The 22,850-nt window shown below is 35.3% G+C and overlaps 1 protein-coding gene across 7 annotated transcripts in view; it reads left to right on the top strand.

The window, feature by feature from the left end:
* The window catches only part of LOC131071617 (FACT complex subunit SSRP1), a 154,212-nt gene that overhangs the window by 57,410 nt on the left and 73,952 nt on the right, over nt 1–22,850 (top strand). For all 7 annotated transcript variants that reach the window (XM_059213881.1, XM_058007533.2, XM_058007532.2 and 4 more), the window contains one exon: nt 20,342–20,447. In XM_059213881.1, the coding sequence (XP_059069864.1) occupies nt 20,342–20,447 (106 nt within the window). The remainder of the gene's footprint in view (nt 1–20,341; nt 20,448–22,850) is intronic.

Below are 22,850 nucleotides of genomic sequence, written 5' to 3'. Positions count from 1 at the left end.
ATTGAATATAGAATTGAGATCAACAATCTTTGGGGCATTCCTGATGACAGAGCAATTTCATCCCTACTACTTTGTTTGGTAGGGCACATCTTTAGTAGGGCCAACAACATACTTCTACTCATCCATTGTAGACGAGAGGAGTGATGTCATGACCTTCATTCAATTCCAGTGCTGTGGCTCAATCACGAAAGGTTAAGGGGACATGGAAACACAAGTTGCAAAGTAACCCTATAGCTAATTTGTTCAATGTGCAACTGAAGGATGAGATAGGTCTTTGCCAATGGCATCCCATTTCATGTAGCTCAGTCTCCTTATTATAAGGAGATGATATGGATGGTGGCGAGGGGAGGACCATCATATGTGCCACCAAGTGCGACCAAATTGAGGACCATGGTCTTGGATAAGAACTATTCCAAGATCAATGTTTTGATGGAGAAGATGAAGGCATGTTGGGTGGACTTTGGATGCAACATAGTTATGGATGGGTGGACGAACATTAGCCATCCTCCACTCATCAACATCATGGTTACATGTGCAAAGGGCCCATACTTTCTTAGAGTAGTTGATTGTACAGGGTGTCACAAAGATGCTGATTTTCAGTTTGAGGTCCTTAGGGAGGCTATTGAGTAGGTTGGGCCACAAAATGTGGTCCAAGTAGTGACAGATGCAACACATGTGCAGATCTGCAAGGAAACTTATTGAGGCATCCTACAGACATATTTGGTGGACTCCATGTTGTGTGCATGCCATGAACAATGCATTCAAGGACATTGGGAAGATTGATTGGATTGGAGGAGTGGTCAGTGATGTGAGAGATGTGCAGATGTTTATCTGCAACCACCACACTTCACATGCACTCTTTAGGACCTTCTTGAAGGAGGAGTTCTTGAAACTAGTTGAGACTAGATATGCATTCGTATTTATTTCTCTTGGAGATAATGATTGAGCTGCAAGAGGCACCGTAACTCATGGTTATGGCAGTAGAGTGGAACAGGTGGGTTGAGGCCAAGACAAAGCAAATCCACCAAAAATCCACTCCAAATCTGCTTCTAATCGACTAAAATTGATGCAAATCACATTGGAGAGGCTGTTTTTCCTCTTAAGCAGCAAAAGAGAACACAAAAAATGAAATTAAAACTTGCTTTTTGATGTCCCTGCTCTTTTACACTTGCATGGGCGAGTTTTTGGCAAAAACTCGTCGAGTTTTTGCCAAAAACTCGCCCATGCAAGTGTAAAAGAGCAGGGACATCAAAAAGTCGCCAAAAACTCTGTGAGTTTTTGGCAAAAGCTCATGCAAGTTAATGGCGAATTTACTTGCTAGGCCAGAAAACTCGTGAGTTTTTTGCCACTTGGCGAGTAGTCCATCTATGATTAGATCACTATTGCCTTACAATATTGAGACCAACAATTGGAGATATTGTTAATCTTCTTATAGATCCAAAATATAAACACAAAACCCCTAACAATCACCTGAAAACATAATTAATCTTCTCCTTGAACAAAAGTAATAAACTGAAAGCTCATTACATCAAGGGTGTGATGAAAACCCTGCAAATCTTTGATTATTCAGATTTTGAAACTATTGCTTTATATTTTGGAGACATTAACAGAATCACATATATTCATGTATACATAAACTAAACTGTATGTCATTAGCAAAAAGAGAATTACATTATTATTTGAATTTCTAAGACCCCTCTTAGACATGTATCACCGCCCATTTCCTTTTTCCAAATCTAGAACTGGAATTGGAACCCTTTACAATGAGGGAGGAAGAGAATAAAAAGAAGAGGAAATATCCCTAAAATTGATCTGAAGAAGACACTCGTCACTTTCTCCTTCATTTGATTTGTAGCAAGATTTTGGAATCTTCTTTCTCCCTCCATTTCTACCTTTGATCTGCTCTTTTATTTGCAATTGAGATCTTTTATCTTATTTCTCTTACATGGCCTTTCCCATGAGAAACATTTCACACTTGGTGAAAATATTTGTTGCTGCAGTTTATCTTTTCCCCTTGATGCTAATGTGAAATCGTTTGTTGGGAATTAGTGTTCAGGTAGGTTGTTAGTGTCATATTATAATTATTTGTTGGTTGTAGTCTAATGGTTGTTTTAACAACTCATATAATAGGAGTTTGTTTATTTGTTACCTCGTAATAATGGAGTTGTTAAAGGAACCATCCTATAATATAGAAAATACAACTCCTATATATGTATGTATCTCTTATTGAATGAGACAAAGAAATAAAAGCCTATTATTCTGTGTAAAATCTTTCTCTGTTTCTATATTTCTGCCCAAAATTTCTGATATGGTATTAGAGCATGTTGAGACATGGACCGGCTAGGACTTAAACCTAGGACCTTCCACACGCTGCTGGAGTGCTCTACCATTGAGCTACTGGCCCCTCTTGGACCAGTCCATCGTCGGTCCAGGTGTGGCTTATTTCCAACACGAACAGCCCCCCTTAAGCCACACCTCTCGTGTGCTTGGGGCTCCTAGCTTGGACCTGGCTCTGATACCATGTTGAGACATGAACCAGCTAGGACTCAAACCTATACGCTATTGGAGTGCTCTACCACTGAGCTACTGGCCCCTCTTGGACCAGTCCATCGTTGGTCCGGGTGTGGCTTATTTCCAACATTAACAGAGCAGCCAAGTAGATTATGTTTGACAAATTTTGAGCGAAGGGGATCTTTTTGAGATATTTTTTGTTTCGATTTCTGAGTCCATCAATCGGGAGATTATTATTAGGCATGTAGAAGGGCATTATATGAAGACATGACCCATGCTACTCATATCGATCAGAGGAAGAGGAGATAAATTGAGCTTCTCAATTGATTTGCATACTGATTATATGTTATTGTGGTGAATTTGTTGTGTCATTGAAGCTCGATGATACAAGTTGACTATGTAAACGACGCTTGAGATCTTAGAGCCCAATTAGAGTGAAGAAGCATGCACAAAATTGTTAGCTTCTATGGCTCTCTGGTGTGATTTGCCATTCAACTGCCTTCCACTGCGGTTAATCTTCGTTGTTGTCGTTTCACTATCGGAACAGTTCTGATTGTGATAGTAAACCTTTTGCTCGAGTGTTTTGATTATTTTTATTTGTTTTTTCGTTGTTTGTTAATCCTCAAAACACCTTTTTGAGTACTACTATTTGCTACAGACAATCTGTGGAAAAATAGCAAATGAGCAGAATTTGTAGCGTTTTGTTTGTCGACTGTCTAAAAATTAAAGGAAGCAACTGGAAACTTAGCTGCCATTTCACAGACAGAGCTTGCACTTGAAGTTATAGCAGACCGATTGAAGTCCTTTGATAGTTCTAGTTCAATACATTATTGTGGATGTGACCTCATTTATTTTGAGGCGTGCATTGAGTCTTCTGCTAGCGCATATTATATCTGTGGAGTGATTTACTAGTTTACGGCCAGTATATTCACTTGGCCAGTCTGCGAATTTATGTTTTTTGGTTCTAATTAACTTGGGACTAGAATCCTTATTAGTTTCCTAGAAAAAAAAGGGGAATTCCTTTTATTTGGCTGGCCGTATTTGGAGAATTCGATGTTTTTTATTATTGAAAGCTCCCTATTGTTTGCACAGGTAGTTTGCCTGCATATTGGTCAATCAAGCTTCTCATCAATGGACCACTCATCTATTATTTGCTGACGGTTTTCATTGATCAGCATTTGACTGTATTTATTGTTTTATCTTTGGTGCATCAGTGGTTAATTGTGCTAAAAAATTGCATTGTTCGTCCCCTCCATTTTGTGGGTGGACTCTTCTATTTTATGGGCCACATAGCTGGATTATTGTTTGAGTAGCCTTTGTATTCGAGCTTATTGAATGGCATGTGTGATTCCTTTTCCAACATCGTCGAGGGAGTTTTATTTTTGTTTGGTAGCGGATGTATTGACGGATCGACGCTACAGTTGGTGGATCTCACATTTCATGTTTTAGGAGTTGCCGAAATTCGAGCTGGAGCATCACAGTGTTAGATATATATTGAGTCAAGTGAGTCATTTCAAATAGTAATTTTATTATTTTGTTTGGTTTTTATAGTCTACGACCATATATTCTCTTGATATTATTTAGATTGAAGTAAAAATATTATTGGTTTGATACTCAAAGTGTTAGGTGAGTCAAGCTGTAATATTTTTTTTAAAATAAGGTCCATTTAATAAATAGTAAATTGTCATGTCATTAAAAGCTTGTCTATAAAAAATTCTAAGTGTCCTTAGTTGTCTTTGTTGGGTATCTTAGTAATTTGGTTTCTTTTGTATAGCTAGATATATTGTGTCATTAAAGTCAATGGTGTTTCATTTTTTAGAATCTAGGTCCATCTTAATGAGTTTTCAATGTCATCAAGTCTTTCAAAATCTAAAAATTATTTCAGTTGTAATTGGAGTGCATGACACTCCTTGTAACAAGTTCACATTAGGGGGGGGGGGGGTGTATATGCTTTCCTCATAATTGTTGGAATAAGCCTCAAAAGACAAATTTTCTATGTAGCAAATTAACTGGAGGTTGGAGGGACATGAGGTTGGAAGATATTCAACGACCTCTCGTCTGTCACTAGCGATGGGGTCATGAAATTGCATTAGTGACAAAACTATATGTGCCAAAACGACTAAAGCCAAGATCAATTTCCAGGTGGCAGTGGCAACTGTCTCATATCATTTGTAATCAAAGTGGCAATGATCTATAATGGTGGTTGCATACGCGACTATGAGGGCTTGGTGTTCAAGCTTTTGATGTAAGTAATTGGATATGTTTGTCCCCAATCACTATTGTTGGTTGTTTGCGAATGGATGTGTTTGTCCCCATTCACAAGATGGTGTAGGTGATTGAAAGTGTTTGTCCCTAGTCACAACAATTGTTAATTATGATTGGATGTGTTTGTCCCCAATCATAATTGTTGTGAGTAGATGTGTGTGTTCTTGTTCATAACCTTGATGTTGGATAGATGTGTTTGTCCCTATCCTTGGATGAAAGCATAAGTAAGCAGAGTGAGGCGAGTTCTACTATTGCTTCTCATGAGTAGATTTGTATGTCCCTACTCATATCTTATGATGAACTACGGAATGTGCTCATCAAGTATTAGGAGGTACTTTCTCCTCATGTTCACACTAAGGGGCGGTGTTGGGAATTAGTGTTCACGTAGGTTGTTAGTGTGTCACATTATAATTATTTGTTGGTTGTAGTCTAATAGTTGGTATTATGAGTTCTTTTAACAACTCATATATGATAGGAGTTTGTTTATTTGTTACCTCGTAATAATGGAGTTGTTATAGGAACCTTCCTATAATATAGAAAATATAACTATATATGTATGTATCTCTTATTGAATGAGGTGGAGAAATAAAAGCCTATTATTCTGTGTGTAAAATCTTTCTATGTTTCTATCTTTCTGCCCAAAATTTCTGATATCGTTTTATTTTTATATGAAATAATTCTCATTCCAGTACATTGTCTTTAAAATCTGCATCACATTTACTTTCCTACCTGCACTGTGCTCTTTTTACAATAAAAGTTTTCACCAAGGTGAAAAAATAACTTACTTCAGCTCCTTTTATGAAAATATTTCACTTGGTGAAAAATTAACTCTGTTGCACATTATCCTTTTGTGTCGAATTCCTTGGGCATCAAAAAATATTTGCAATACTAACCTTTTATCATTTTGACCCACAAAATGATAAAATTAATTTCTTACCACATTGGTATTTTGCCAAACATTTGTCATGCTTCCCTTTACCTGCACATTTATCTTTCCTGTACCTCTATTTGATCCTCAAAGCCAAGTCTACCTTATTTCAATGCATTTTGAAGTGAATAGCTCTTCTTTAGCTTTCAATATTTGATATATTCGTTTGTGCATTTAGGAATAGATCAGTCTCCAACTCTTCATCTTCTGAGTTTGAATTTTGAAAAGGCCTTCTAGATATCTCCAAGTCTTCATCTTCTGAGTTTGAATTTTGAGAAGGCCTTCTCCATCTAGCTTTACCAATTTCTCAAGATCACATGCAATGTGATTTAAATTATTATGATTTTTTTAGGCAATCTTGAGACTTCTTGTTAATGCTTAATCCCACTTTCTGAAGTCCTTGACTGCAAGACTTCATAGCCTTAACAGAGCTCTCTGTATTAATTTCCTTAAGGCATGCCCATTTCCTTAAATTCTGCTTAGAAATTTAAAAATAGCTACAACCTTTTGAAGCTTTGCCTAAATGGAAAGAGGAAATGATATAAGTTTTGGCACACAATTAAGGTGGCTGTGCCCTCCCAAGTCCACACCAATAATCCTTGAGAATGGGCAGAAAGGTTATTGATCAACAACACTTAAGGCTGATGGTTGAAGTTGCAAGTTCTGGTATGTGAATGGGTTTGGTTATGTCAGCAGGGCAATTTTTTTTCCTTGGGTACAGATACAAGTGTGTAACTGTATATGTATATTTGCAAAAAAAAATTACACTATACAGAATTCAAAGTATATATGATACTTGATACTAAAAATCTCTACTTTACAAAATTGAAAATACATTTGATAATTGATACCATGATACTTGAGAGTGATAAAGATAATTGATATTTCATTGTGATATCATATATGTCCAATCACTAAAAAATTTGAAAATAGTAGATACAATAAAAAATTTGTATCTTGCTCTCCAAATGAAGTTTCTAGATCCTAAGTCATCCACAAGCAACCATAGTCCCACTCGCACTAGCTATATCATGTGTAGGAGCCTCATCATCTTCTAAAGTGACTTGGACAAGCTCTAGAAATGCATCCAAGCTAGCACACATAGGGGTTATTTCCCAATTCATCATTGCCCCTTGCTTGTCGTCAACTTCCTTATGTGATAGGAGGTGCAAGTTGGAGAGGATGTAGACCAAATCTTCTACAGTTTTTGCAGCTAATCAGTTGTGCTTAACTGAGTGGATAAAGGAGTATGTACTTCATTTGTGCTTAGCCAAAGAACTTACAACTTGTTGAAATTGGAGAGAAACCCAATGCAACTTAAAAATGCAAAAGAATGGCAAGAATGTTAAAAAAAATAAATTGCTTACTTGTGATAGAATTTTAATTCCTAGAGGTTAAAGGAACATACAACTTTGTCCATAGAGATGCCACCTTGTAAGCATTTGTATCATATTTGTCTTGAAAAGTGTAAATACTATGATCTCTTGACAATATGACCTTGCCGATTGTAATGTACCCTACTAGGATTTGGTCTATTTTAACCCATAATTAATCTATTTCAAAGTAACTATGACTTAAACTAACTTGATTAAGAGTCAAGTCTATCTTAACATGAATCAAATCTGTGATATTCTATCATTCTTTAGTCTATCAAGTACTTGCTAATTTACCATACTAGATAATTAATCTTATTCTGATTCATTTATAAATCTTTTACATATTTAATAATAACTAGATATGTGAATTATTATGTATTACTACAGAGAAGTTTCTAAAAGATATTATATTAATTATAATTATTATATTAATATCTATTATTATATCAATATCTATATTTATAGCCCTTATATTATTCCATATTCTGATTTGAGTATATATATACATAAATAAATAAATGAATTAAATAATATTACCAATAATCTATGTATTTGCTAATTACCTATTCTATAATTTATTAATACTACCATTGCTTAAAAATATTAGTTATTAATGTATTTAGTGGCTGGTAAAGGCAGACATATCTGACACATGTTAGATATGGTCTGCCACTGTTATGAAATGATGTATTACTATAATACATATTGCAGTCTGTGTTAGTATTTAAATTCTGCATAAAACATTATCGGATTTCATATATTAAGCATTCATATTAAACACGTCCCCATGCATACCACCAAGAACAAGGATGTTACTGCCTTCAACTTAATAACAATTATGTTCTGATCTGATCGATGGTGATAATATATACTTATCTTCTGTAGTTTTAAACTTATATCACCTGTGATGGTTATCTCCCTTTCCCCCTTGAATGGTCAGTCACGTTGCTCATGTGTCCCTTTAATCGGTTGGAAGGGGATGTCTCTGATTTGGAATCGATTTGACTTGTGCACCTAATATTGTGCTTACAGCATTGGCTCCCTAAAGGTAATCTAATCTGGATTATAAACTAAGGTACCCACACCTCCCCTTGATCGATTTCAATCTCCTTATGTATCTACCACCACTGAATGGTCGCACCTTGAAAGTCATGCCCTTTGTCTAATTTGCATCCCTTCACAAATGATTGCATTTTTTCACAACAATAATCAATGTGTAGTTGATATTAATCAATGATAATCATAATATCATTGGGTCTCTTCATTCCTATGATATCCTCTCCATACATTACATTAGCTTCTGTTTTAGCCGCCACATAATTCTTAGGATTCTAGGAATATATCCTAATTGTTCTTGATTCCTCTTTCATCGATTGCTTAACTATGTTCCATATCCATCTTTCTGTGTATGCTGATTTGTCAGCAATAAGATAATTGCTGACTATGTCCTCTTTAATCATTGATTAAATGATATAGCTAGAGAATGCTGAGTTGTAATCATACGATGATAGATGATATTGTGAGTACGATATTGTCGTTTAGAAGAGGTTGTTTAGAATATTATTAGTAATAAATTTTAATAAATATTAAATATCAATATTTAATAAATAAATGTTTAATAATTTTCAAATAATTATTCGTTGATTATATTAATTAATAATTGTTTCATTTATGCTATATATAACGATTAAGGAGGGGACATGACACCGGACTCATTCCTAAACATTAATCTTCACTTTTAGATTTGAGAAGATTCTTTCGAATACTTTCTTGTACCCTAAAACAACTTTACTACCTCTAAATGGTGCCATTCTCCGAGGCAAATAAAATATCATTCTATTGTAATATTTGGGAGAGAATGCGTATGCAAGAAGATGTAAAGGTGGGGTCATCTTGTTTCAATGGTCATGAATAAGTTTTTTACCCTTTAGAAAAATGTCTTTTTGAGGTCATTCTTCTTTGCTATTATGGCCTTTATTTTTTCTTTAATAGAGCCCAAGCATAGATTTCTTCCAAGCATAGTTGATTTGTATCAACAAGCCTAATTATTCTCATGATGGGCTTAGTGAAACTCAAGATGTAGTCTACATGAACCCACCATTAATCATCTAAGAACAATGATTTGACTTTTTGGGCCCTTTGTGATTTTGATTGCCTCCATTCATTCTATTGGTTGCTAATGACCATGGTGCTCAACGCCTCTCACACCCACACAAGTCATCTCAAATGATTGTGTGCAATGCAAATCAAGTCTTATCAACTTAATATAGTCTAAAAAACAAGTTAATAACAAATTGAAATTTAAATAAGTTAATATATCATATAAAATAAATATTGAAATTTCTTAAATCTACCTTCAGCAACTTCAAATTAGAGAAAATCCTGACGATGGCTTATGAGATATGATGGTTTGTCATGAACATTTGAATCTCCTTACCCTCAGTTTCTTTCACCCACTTTATTTGAGTGCCAATTTTTTGCATCAAGTAGAGGGGGTGGATGGTACATGGTGTCCACATTATGTCTTCATACCATTCTTCAACCAAAACACTTGTTTCCTTTGCAATTTTTTTCATTGTCCATTATGACTTGGACAATGTTCTTAGCACCTACCATCTCTATTGACTAAATCATGATTTTGGAAATAAAGTTTACATCCTCCACTTGCTCCTCAATTATTCACCTTTAAAAACATTTCCCCTTTAGGGAACATTGCAATTACATTTATTAAAGGTTGGTTTTTGCAATCTGTAACATGCTGCCCAATTTTGCCTTAGTTTTTTTTGTTAGTTTTGCGTATTTCTGATTTGAAAATGCCCTTTTTTCCAAAAGAACAACCAAGATCATTAAATAGCATTACATATCTAATTCAAACATACTTAGAAAATGCAGCAATGAAATAGAATCAACTGGTATTGAGATCAGCTAACTGGCACTTGTAGTTTGGATGCCAATCTTCAATAACTGAAATGGTAGTACAGATCCTAAATGCCTCCAAACAACAATAAAAACCTCTTCAAACCCCAAGCACCACCTTCCCATAGGCTCACGTCACACCCTGGGTTGTACAACCATCAAATAAAGGAGATAAACCCACAAATAGTTCTTTCAATCTGCTCCTTCAAGTTTGTAAATACAACTGAAATCTTTCTTGATGAAGCCCAACTGTGATCTCTGTGTGAAATCATCGAGTAATCCTCTAGATTGGATCTTTCGCCAATGTAGAAGATGCTCTTTGCAAGGGTTTTTGTCCTCACAAAGCTTGAGCTGAACTAAATCCAATTCAAGAAACCACAGGGTTTTCTCAGAGAGAAATATTAGAAATAATAAACTCAACATGCCAAATGAGCTCGCCATCTCCCCTTTACAAGATTTCTAGGGAACTTGTCAAAAACTCCCTTTTAAAAAAACTGCATTAATTTATTAAGTCTTTTAACTCCAAAGAGGTGATTTAATTTACTTTTTAAACATTTTTGACATTTCAAGTCACTTTTAAGCGTCTTAGCATTTAAAACTTTCTTCTCTGTTTCCAATTCCAACAAGCTATAACATTGATGTATTCAATAAATTATTTTAACTAAAATGCCAACCTTAGTGAAATTAATTAATTAAAGCTCAATAATACACCGAATTAGCGACAATAGTTGAAATGCATTAGAATTGAAATCTAACTACATAGGAGTGATCTCAATGATGAAAGATGATAAATGGACTCAATTGGGTGAATTACTAAAAATAGATTCTCCCCGGAATAATTTTGGAGCCCATACTAGAAGTTGGAAATAACATCTAAAAGCGTCATACGACGATTCTAAACCATATGACTCATTGGTCGCATCAAATTACCCCTTCTAAACATGCTGATACAAACCCAGAAAGTTAACGACAATTGCACTGCTAGAGAACTTGAAAATGGGGACATTGCAATCCGCCCTTACAAAAGATGGCTTGCCCTCAAGAAATGCTAAGACAATCCCATAATCAATAGACTAGTCCAAACTGGAACCAAGAATGATCCTAGGGTCCTATGTCAATTGAGGAGATCTGTAGCACCATCTATTGAAAATATTATCCTGCAAGGTACCAACAAAAGAGCCCTGAAAACCTCGTGTAAGTAGAGCAATCAAATATTGGGTAAGCTCAATCAACTCTTCAGAGGATTGCTCTCTGAAAGAACCAACCTAATGCACCGTAGGGGTGAACTCTAGTAAGTCAACACTGGCTCCCTAAATCACAATTGTTGAATTGCAAACCCATGGGATCCCATGGTTTGAAATCAATCCTGGAAAGGAACCACCATAGTGACGCTGCGCCACTCTGATCATAAGTATCAAACCATTGTGCCCAAACTCTACTCTCCTCTCTTTGAACTTGAAAAAGTTACTATCATTGAAACCCAAACTGAAATACCTTAAAAAGATGAAGTCTAAACCATTAAATATATTCTGCCAAGGCATATTAGAGAGGACCACATCCCCAATCTCATTGTCAATCACGATTCTGGGCAACAAATAAAAGAATATACTCTACCATAAAGAACAAAATTCAGCATATCCCGTCATGACATCCTAAAAATGAAGCAGACCAATCACTGTCACAACTTTGCAATCTGCCAACCAAAGAATGCCTCTATTGTTACCAACCAAAATCATATCATCGACACTTAGTCTCCAAGTGTCAAAGGAAAGGTTTTGAACACATCAACACACCAAAACCACTACAATCAATAAGGCATCATCAGAAGATATGCATATCATCTTCATGAAGTATTTCCAATGACTGTCACTCACTAGAGTGGAACCAATAAAGAAATGAACTGTGTTTCGAAAAACACTCACATCGAGCTGCCCTAAAGCTTGCTAAGGCTCAAAATCAATATGCTCATAAAATGATGTCACCTTAACCATCGTGGAAATACAAGGGCAGTGGTAATCAATTTGAAATCCCACTGAAAATTTAGGAGATATGAATATGGATGTAATTAAAGAGTCATTTCCTATGATCAGATCACCTCTACCAACCAACCACAACCATAAAGTACCTGCTGGTCTGATGAAGTCATCCAACTCATCTGCAGCCCAAGAACTGAAGTCATGTATAGGCTGATCGGAAACTGGACATCAATACTAACACTAGGATTTTGCCCACAACTTCAAACCTCAGTATATCTCCTCAAGGTGTCACACAAAGTCATAATTGCAAATGCAAACTCCTCCAATCTTCTTGTGAGAATGAAAGCAATTCTTTGCAAGAGTTCAACAAGCTCATCATCATAGGACCACAAAGACTTAACAAGGTCATCGTACTATATTGATACAACCATGAAGACTTTTGAAATCTCTCATTGTTCCAACTTGAATAGTCCCTAAAAGATGAACCAAAACATGTGGAAGTTAGCTGTCCTGAAACATCACTGAGAGAAAACTACCCAATTTACAACACATACCTTCATAAGATGAACTCTTTGAATTAGGAAGGTCTGAAGTAAACAGTAACCTCTACTATTCATTTTTGAAATCAGCTAAGTACATTCTGATTTAAGTTTGCTACACAAAGGACAACAATAGTGCCAATGAATTTCCCAAGTATAATCATGTGTGAAAAGCATAGGGCTGCACCAAATCAACCTAGAAGTGCTTGGAAAACACTTCCAAGCAATCACCAACGGAATATCCCCACTTCCTTGACAAAGAATAGTGTGTCGACTCCCCTGAATGAGAGCAAAACATGATGTAAAGTGACTGACCTACAACCAATCAGAAAACTCAAAACTGAAATTCTTATCCATTTTTTGCCAAGTAACACCCCAAAGAGTGTTCATTCATTCAATGCTTCAATCCTTACTTAAAACCTCTCTCCAATCCATTTGTAGATGAGCAAATGGAATCACCAAGTGGTTGGTAAGGCAAGGAGCAGTACTATTAAGTTTGAAATTTTGATCTTTATCCCTCCAAAGATCATACCTACCTTTAACAATGAGCTCCATATCCTTGTTGAGGATCGCAAGCATGAATACCCAACCAAGAATGATGTCCAACATACCTAGAAAGATACACATCACAAATGTAAGTGCCATCCATAACATCATGCACATCAAGGAAGTTTGTGACCCTTTTGGTGATCTCTTGTAAACCATCCATGAAAGCATCAACAACTAAAGTGCTAGGAGCTATTGTTGTCTTCAAAATTAACCCTAAAAAAAATTAGCATAAGATACAACATCGCTCAATCCAAAGGATGGATTGTTAAAACTGTAGATGTCACGTTTAGATCCTCTTCCTCCAGAGCTACACAAGTAACTAGCTTGAAACCTCCTTTCCTTGCTGCTGTTCTGAAAATTCCATCCAGCTCAATCACTCTGTTCGTAAACCTTTCAAAATCTGAAATGTAAAAGTCTCCAAGAATCAATACATCCAATGAAGGAACCACCTCTCCAACTACATATGAAAAGCATTCAATACTACTTATCAACTCGAATAAGGTATGAATTGTTCCACTTGTTGGCTAACACCAAGATTCAAGACCAACTCGAAGTGAATGCCAATAATGAAATAACTCTCAACTGAAATCATTAATTTGCATACCCAAGTTACATTCTAGTTCATCATGTAGTAAGGAAAGATGAAGCCTGCTAGTGTCATATTAGTCAAAATGCAGTCTTCATCTGTCTCCTCTTTTGCATATTTCATATCTAGTGGTCTCCTAGGAGGGTAACCAATCACCCCATAAAGTGAGCTGAGATTGTTAGCAGGCTGAAAACCATACTCCAACTCAGGGTCTAAATCTTCTTCTAGATCCCATACCTTACTATTTTCACCAATTGCAACACTACAACCAGGAGTTGTTCCATCATCCAACTCAAAAAGTGGATTTTCATATGTCATAACATCACTCATATAAAACGATGGGTTATCAACAACCACTACAAATTGATTCCTCCAATCATGGTCCTGCAAAGAAAGAGAGCTTCTGCTATGATGAATACTAAAATTAAAATTTTCATACTTATTTTCAATGACTCCAAGGTTGTCCCAAATCTCCTGTGCATCTCCATTATCAATTTCAGCAGTAAATTGTGGTTCCAAATTATCAAACTCACTGAACCTCTTCTCAAAGTCAGCTCCATGCAAAGATAAATGAGATTTTGTTTCAACATCATCATCAGATGGAATTTCATCCCATGCAGGACTCTCATCATACTTAGGTGCCAACACACCCAAATACCATGTGTCAAAGGGTTGATTGCTTTGTTCAAACATAAAGTGCTCGTTTTCTTTCTCGTGAGTGGTTGTCTCTGTGAGAGAGTCACTCCCATACTCATTAGCACTGATGTCTTCATAAGCACTCCTCTCCAACTTATATCTATCTAGACCATCATCACTGGAAATATCTAAACTCAAAGCCAAGGCTGTTGTTTTGTCTTTCCCTTCATGCACAAAATCATCAATAGTAATTGCATGCATATCCAAGGAGTCTTTTTGAAACTTTGTCACATAGTCTTTATGTATCAAGACCATAGATGAAAAACTCTGCGGGTTTTTCAAAAACTCGCGAGTACTCGCGGGTCAAAACCCTAGCCGAGTCACTCGCCATTAAACTCGGCTCCGAGTTTCTATAAAAAACACACAGTGTTTTTGAGGAAATACTCGCGAAATCCCGTGGGTTAAACCCTATTTCTTGAGAAAAACTCGTCAGGAATTACAAATTTGATTTGCAACTTCTATTTTTTGGCCATGAGACAGGGTGCACCAAGGTTTTCATCTAGTTTTTTGAGCGCAAATAAAAATGTAATATGATTATATGACTGAATAACTAGTTAAAATGTAATATGATTATATGACTGAATAACTAGTTAAAATGTAATATGATTATATGACTGTATTTTCAATTGTTCGATAAAGTTACCGAGTTATTGCCAAGTTTTTTTCCGAGTTTTTTAAAATTTTTGGGCTTGCCGAGTCATTGCCGAGTCCGAGTTTTTCAACTATGATCAAGACACTATCTCCATCCAAATGATCTACTATGAACCTCTTTTCTTTTTCTTGTTTCTCATTAGTTCTTGCATGGTAATAATTCTTTTCATTTACTTATGCTCTCTCTTTAATTGAAAAGAAAGCTTTCAACTCTTCACGATGCTCATACAATTCCATTTTCTTGTTAAATTATTGACAAATCTCAGTATAATCTTGATAATGTTGCTTCAATTCAATCAATCCTTCTAGAAGTTGTTCTTCAAAAGTCTTCATCTTTTTCACTGGATCCTATAGGATGGCAGGATACATTGCTCTAATACCATTGTAATATGCTGCCCAATTTTGCCATAGTTTTTTTTGTTTATTTTGTGTTTTGCAATGGTTTTGAGATGATAAACAAAGTGCAGGCAATAAATTAACTTGCAACAATTTAGCAACTTAGAAAATTGACAAAACTCAGAAATATATGAAGTTAAAAATTCCAAATTTTATTTTTGATCTAAAAATACACTTTTTTCCCAAAAGTAAGAGCAACCAAGATCATTAAATAGTATTACATATCTAATTCAAATATACGTAGAGAATGTAGCAATGAAATAGGTTGAAATGGTATTGAAATCAACTAACTGGCACTTGTAGTTTGGACGCCAATCTTCAATGACTTTTCCAAAGGTCATTAAATGGATAAAAAAGTAGTGTAGACCCTAAATGCCTCCAAACAGAAATAGAAACCTATTCAAACCCCAAGCACCACCTTCCTCTATGCTCACGCCACACCCCAGGCTATACGACGAACACATAAAGGAAATAAACTTGAAAATAATTCTTTCAATCTGCTCCTTCAAGATTGTAAATACAATTGAAATCTTTCACGATGAATCCTACCTGTGATCTCTATGTGAAATCACTGAGTAATTCTCCAAATTGGATCTTTTACCAACATAGAAAATGTTCTTTGCAAGGGTTTTTGTCCTTACAAAGCTTGAGCTGAACCAAATCCAACTCAAGAAACCACGTAGGGTTTTCTTAGAGAAATATTAGAAGTAATAAAATCAACATGCCAAATGAGCTCTCCATCCCCCCTTTTATAAGATTTCTAGAGAACTTTCCAGAAACTCCTTTTTAAAGTCACTTTATTAATTTATTAAGCCTTTTAACTCCAAAAAGTGATTTAATTTACTTTCTAAACATTTTTGGCATTTGAAGTCACTTTTAAGCGTCTCAACATTTAAAACTTTATGTTCTCTTTTTAATGAGCTATAACATTGAGGTGCTTGATAATTTTTTTCAATTAAAATGGCAATATTAGTGAAATTAATTAAATATAGCTCAATAATACACCCAATTAGCGACAATGGTCGAAATGCATTGGAATTGAAATTCGACTGTGTAGGAGTGATTCCAACGATGAAAGATGATAAAGGGACTCGACTGGGTGACTTACTAGAAATAGATGCTCCCTTCAAGAATCTTGGAGCCCAAACCAAAAGTCAGAAATAGCAGTTGAAAGTCTCATATGACTCCTCTAAACCATTTGAGCTCATTAGTAGCATCAAATTACCCCTTCTGAACATGTTGACGCAAACCCAAAAAGTCAGCGACAACTACACTACTAGAGAACTTGAAAATGGGGACATTACAAAATCTTTCCATGCATTAAAAATAATGGATGCTCTTGTTTCAATCCACGAATTCTTGATTAGTCTTAGTGATGTCTAGAAACTTCTTCTTTAGCTAATAAGATGGTGCACACCACCTCATACCCAAGTCTTGTGTAAGTAGTGTTTTTTTGGCTGATTGCCATCACGATTTCCCACCAATATTGTATTTTCACTAGGTTGAAATATAGACTATTGACATGATTGCTACGTGCAATGTATTCATTTGCATTGCCTCTCTCCTCATTTTGAAATGCCTTCTCGAATGGGCCTCTTTTGCGAAAAGAAAGAAAGGGATCTTCTTGGATAGACAATGTCTCCAAGAAAGGATGTGAGGCAGCTACTATTAAAGGAGACCTTGTAGGTGGCCTCCTTGATCCTTTTTTCATTAAAGGATGAGATTTTAATTTTTCTCTCACTCACATCATCAACTTCTTATTCTCTAATATGTCATAAATTGTTTTCTATTACGTTATAATTTGTTCCTTTGGCAACTCCTTGTTTGGCCCTTGCCAAACTCTAATTCCATGGCCAATTGCAGCACATAGGTGAGTTTTCACTTGACTATACAAGTTTTTATACTCCACCTTACATTGAATACAATGTCAAAGAAAAGCCCCACCTCTTGAAAATTGTTAAATCATCATAACGTATTTCCATAGAGATGTTGCTTGATTATATCTGAACTACTACTTGAAGGGCCGCTAAAGATGAACTAGTAGCCATTCTAAGTGGTTTGCCATTATAAGAATTTAAAAAAAAAATTGAAAATGTAATCCTCCATGCGCATTGTCATGGGGAGCAATAATTAGTCCTTATGGAACTTTTAACTCAACATGATTTTCCATCAGACTCAAGAAAGAATGTTCTTAATTTCCATGGTGACAACATGTAGCATCTTAATGAGCATATTTCAACATTCCCCACTTGGAACATTCTAAGAGTGGCACATAAAGATGTCGCGGTTAGACTTTTTGTTGAAATCTTGGTTGGAATAATAACATAATGGTTTCATCGTCTTGCTCTAGGTTGCATCACAAATTGTGAAATCATGAGGAATAAGTTTTTATTATGCTTAAAATCAACCAAGGATGGCTACTTTCTTTTTGCTCAACTCTCAAATGCAAAGAAGGATAATTATGAGCAAATGAGCGAGTTTGTCACATGATTCAACTGATTTGTTGGAAGGATCAATAATTGTTTAACCCCATCTCCACAAATTCTTTTTAAGCTGTTTTAGAATGCTTTTCCATCAAATATTGCATTCCTAATCAAAACCTATGCAACATTTAAAACATCTAAAAATAATATTTACAAACAGTAGTAAGAACAACATATATAAATATTGAATTTGAAACCTCAAACAAAAAAAAAAAAAAATAAAAACTTGAAAACTTGAAAAAAACCAGCAACATGATTCGTACATTGACATTTAAATTTTATTTATTTGAATATTCTATTGCAATCCTAAAAGAAAATTCAAAGATGTAACTGGATACTTTAGTTTTAAAGTTACTTTGAACTTGAAGGCTTGATGAATGATGATCGGTCAATATGATTGAAGTGCATGGAGACATTTCCTCTTCCTCATGCTTGTGGTTATTGCAAATGCCAAATCGTTGATGGTAATTTTAATTGAGGGAGGGCAACTTTTTATAGTTTTGTTAGGAGTGTGGGTTGTTGGTGGACCCTCTTGCATAATAGGGTCAGCTTTTTAGGTTAGTTGTTTTTAAAGTGTTCTGAAAAATTGAAATGTGACTTTTGTCGAGGTTGCCATCCTCAAGATGGTTGAGGGATGCCCAACCAACCATTGACGGTCTTGGGTACGATAGGAAGTTCCTTGTCTCCTGTAGGGGGAACATTATAGGGAGATCACTTTTTTTAGGCCGTCTTTGGGATTTTCCCTCTTGTAGGTGGTGATGGGGGATGCCATGTTCCCATCCCCACATCTTGAGGACATCCTCGTCTTGGAAGCAATCTATTTTTTGAGGGGAGATACATTCTCATGGAACATTAATTTTCTTATACTTTTAGAACATTAGGACCCAAAGCACTTCGGTAGTTATGAAGAACCCAATGACAGAATAGTAGTTGATAAGGTTGAATATTAAGCCCAATTTGAGTTGGATAAGTACATCAAATGTTGTATTTTAGGGAATTGAGGCATGATGAGCTTGAAGCTTAGCATGAGAGTTTATTATACAAAATATTTTATTGTAACGAATATTAGGCACATGATAATAGCAATTACCTACCTAAACGCTTCAATAAGCCTTTGAGGCCCAACTGTTCATGAAGGGTTCAAATTGCTTAGATGCCATGAACCTATGAACTCAAAAATATTAACTAATGGATGGCAAAGGACTTTAAGGGCTCATATTCTATTGCTTTTTTGATAGAGGTATTTATTAATACCATATGTGGATATTATTGTTCATCATATAACCTTTAAGTTTATAAATTGTTTAGCACATTTTGGTATTGTATGCAATGTCGTTTAGCAATTTGCATTATGCTTGTCTGATATTCTCCTTTTTAAAGTTTATTGTTTATTTTGGTGCTCATGATCTAGGTCACCATTAAACAAATTAGGGATGTTGTTGTAAAATCCCTATCCATTATGACAATTTTAAACATATAAGAAGGTGCTATAGAGTGTCAAACAAAATGTGGTATGTTGTGTCATGCATTATCTTGAAAAAACCATTGATTTCTATTTTAACCATACTGCTTTCAACTTAGTTGTTGTTAATTTACTGTGCTACTTTGTTATGTACCAGGCAGATGCATTCTATTTGCAATCAAGACTAATTTTGAGTTATCAATGCATTGTTAGGCAAAATATCTTAGGTCCAATTACTGCTTAGCATTATTGATGCAGATATTTCTTTCTATGAAACTAATTGGTGATTTGCAATTTAAATTGATTTTGAATCTATAAGGGGTAAACACCATCTTCTGAGAAAAAAATACAGTTTTTTTGTTTCTAATCTATTGATGTCCCAAGGGATCTAGAACTATCTGTAGTGAGAGAGGTTTAAACACAGAATTACAAGCAGGTCTATAGAGTTGTAGGTGATGGTGTTTGTCTTGTTTAGAAAAATTGGCCAGTTGATGCGAATGGATAGTTTCTTTTAATTACATGTCAAACATGTTTTGATTTACCAAAATATTGAGCATGTTCTATTTAGAAGTTCAAGACATATAAAGTTAAACTACATTTCATTTTAGGGAGACAACATAATCTTTCGGCATAAACGTAATATGATTATGTTTGGAGATGCTCATGTTCTCCATAGAAATGCTTAGAAGTGTAATGCATATCGCTGTATGGAGCTTCCTTATCTATATAGTAGGAAAAGGCTTTTTTAACAAAATGTTGATTGTGTTTCATAGTCTTAGTCATAGAAAAGATGTTTTATGTTTATATGAACATTGAATTTCTACAATAAATGTAATATGATTATACATGTTATGTCCTTGATAGGAACATCAGAGAGTGTGACGCTTATTACTATAAGGAGCTTCATTTTATCTTTTTAAATTTATTATAGTTATTTTCTCTTTTATCTTCATTAAATGATTTTCTTCTAGGAATGCTTGAAGGTAATCTCTTCTGGAATTTTGCAGGATGTTAGTAATTTGACAAGCTACATGACAAATACCATGGGGGTAACTCCAGAAGAGAAACATCTTTCTATAAGTGGACGCAATTGGGGGGAAGTTAACTTGGAAGGTTTGAAAATTCTCTTACAACATATATGCTAAATATTACTGAATCTTATTCTAGAAATATAGGACGGTTATCTTCCAGCTTTAGAGTATTATGGTGTTTATAATTTGTGTTGTATCTTTAACTGCTTTACATAACATATGCTGCATGCAAATTGATAGAGCTAATGAAATTCCTGACATTTTCCACAACACATTAACAAAGCTTACAAAAACTGGTGATGAACTAGGAGACTGAATAAGTAGGAGTTTACAAGTTGTTTATTGTCTTTATTTCGTAAGCATATTTGGAATATTGCTTTGAGCTTAGACTTATTTTGTCAAAGGTAAAAGTTATATATTCTATAATTTGAGAAATTACAGGTGAGTATGCCTATAAATATTAGGATTCGAAGTTGCCTAGCTTACAACCATACAATTCAAATGACTATACTACCAAAGAGCAAATATTTCAACATTTCTAGACCTGGTACCAATCCTGCTACTCTGTCATTCTAGCTACCTGTAACAATATTACAGAAATAACCTTTGTCAGAAACTAATCCAGGACCCAATGGTGCTCTAAGTCCAACACACTGGAACAAATTCAATATAGTATGAACAAAAGAAAAGGAAAGATTGAGAGAGTACAAATATCAAATCGATGTGTTTGGACAAAGAGAATGCACAAGCAACAAAATAGCATGCTAGAATTGTAAGTGCAAAGTTATATTCTGCAATACTGTAAGTGCAAAGTTATACTCTGCGATATTCAATACAAAATGTACAACGTTGGATGTATGCTACAAGATGTCTATGTCTATGTTTTCTTCATGCACTCATTCATGTCTATTCAGAGATTAGTTATGATACATTAATATGCAAATGTGGAAGGTAGAGGTTTTAGTTACAAGAAATGCAATTTCTCACCTTTTGATGGCTCATATCCTCTGTTTTGTTATTTTCTAGAAACAATGGAGAACAGTTGTGCTGAACATTGATCACACTATTAGAGCTGTGTGGCATAGAATAAGAGGAGTTAAGACTTTATGATATGATCACAGGTGCTTGGGAAGGCCCTAAATCTTGTGGTAAAAATGAGATATGGAGGGCTACTGTTGTACCACGAGATGATCAAAGTGTCAAACCACCTGGATTAGTCACCCCTCCTTTAGAAGTAATGGTTCCCATTGGAGAAACCAGCCGAAGAAGGTGTTGAAAGTTGCTGGCAACTTGGCTTCCCTTGGGAATGAACTTGACTTGCATTGACACTATGGTAGAGAGGAATCCCATGGTTCCTAGTGTTTGATCTTGGTGTCAATGGCTTGATTTTCTTTTGTTGGGATGTTGCAATTAGGATTAATCTCTGCCAACATAAGTTCTTTTGCAACATTGACTGTGTCCAACAAAGGTGGAATTTTGCATTGATGATTTGATGTAGACCAAAATAAGTGAAAGATTGTCCTCTAAGGTATTATCTCCTTGTTCTTAGTAATGGTGTCTGGGCCATATCAAAGGGGACAGGTCTTTTAATATGGTCATATTAAATCTTTCCTATTGGCAACCTCTAAGGTGTGTGGCAATCAATGTTGATCATATCATTTCTTGTATTTAGTATCGAACTTTGGCATAATGGTTTGCACTTGCTGTTGAATGTGTTGGATGTGCTCAATAAACTTGGCAGCTTTATCGACTTCCTTCTGAGTTGGAGTTACTATTCTTGATGATGGCATAGAATAAGCTACATTAATGAATGCCAATGGTTGGAGATCCAAGCAAACTTGAAAAAGGCCATATTAATAAATAGAGTTGAGAAAAGCTTTGTTGTATTTAAGATGTATGAAATAAATGAAGAGCACACAGTTATACTGAGAGGGGGGGGTGAATCGGTATAACATCAATTTTTACCAATTTAAACTTTTTCAACTTCAATCACAAGTATATAACTTATCTCATTAACATATTCATTGCATACCAACATTCATATGTGACCTAACTAATATGAACACAAGTAGAACACAGGATATATATGTGGAAACTCTTATGGGACAAAACCACAACAAATCAATGCTTTTATATGAACATCTTCTTTTACAACGTTCGTAGGCACCAACCCCTAAGTTTGTTTGTGAGCACCAACCCATTGGAAGCACCAACTCCCAAATCTGATTTTGTAGGCACCAACACACTAGTAGCACCAACTCCCACTTCTGAATTTTGTGAGCACCAACTCCCACTTCAGAATTCGTGAGCACCAACCTATTGGCGTGCGTTTTATTACCCACCAAACACATAATAAAATGCCCAAAGACACTCTATCCTCTCTTGAACAAATCACCGCATATGCTAAGATTGCGAGAAGATCATATGGCGACTCCAAGGTTTCTTTTGTTAGGTCTTGATGTGTGGATAATCTCAATGGGCTTGT

Source organism: Cryptomeria japonica, chromosome 11, assembly GCF_030272615.1.
Source record: "Cryptomeria japonica chromosome 11, Sugi_1.0, whole genome shotgun sequence".
NCBI classification, from domain to species: Eukaryota; Viridiplantae; Streptophyta; class Pinopsida; order Cupressales; family Cupressaceae; genus Cryptomeria; species Cryptomeria japonica.
This window is presented reverse-complemented; position numbering and strand designations above follow the sequence as displayed.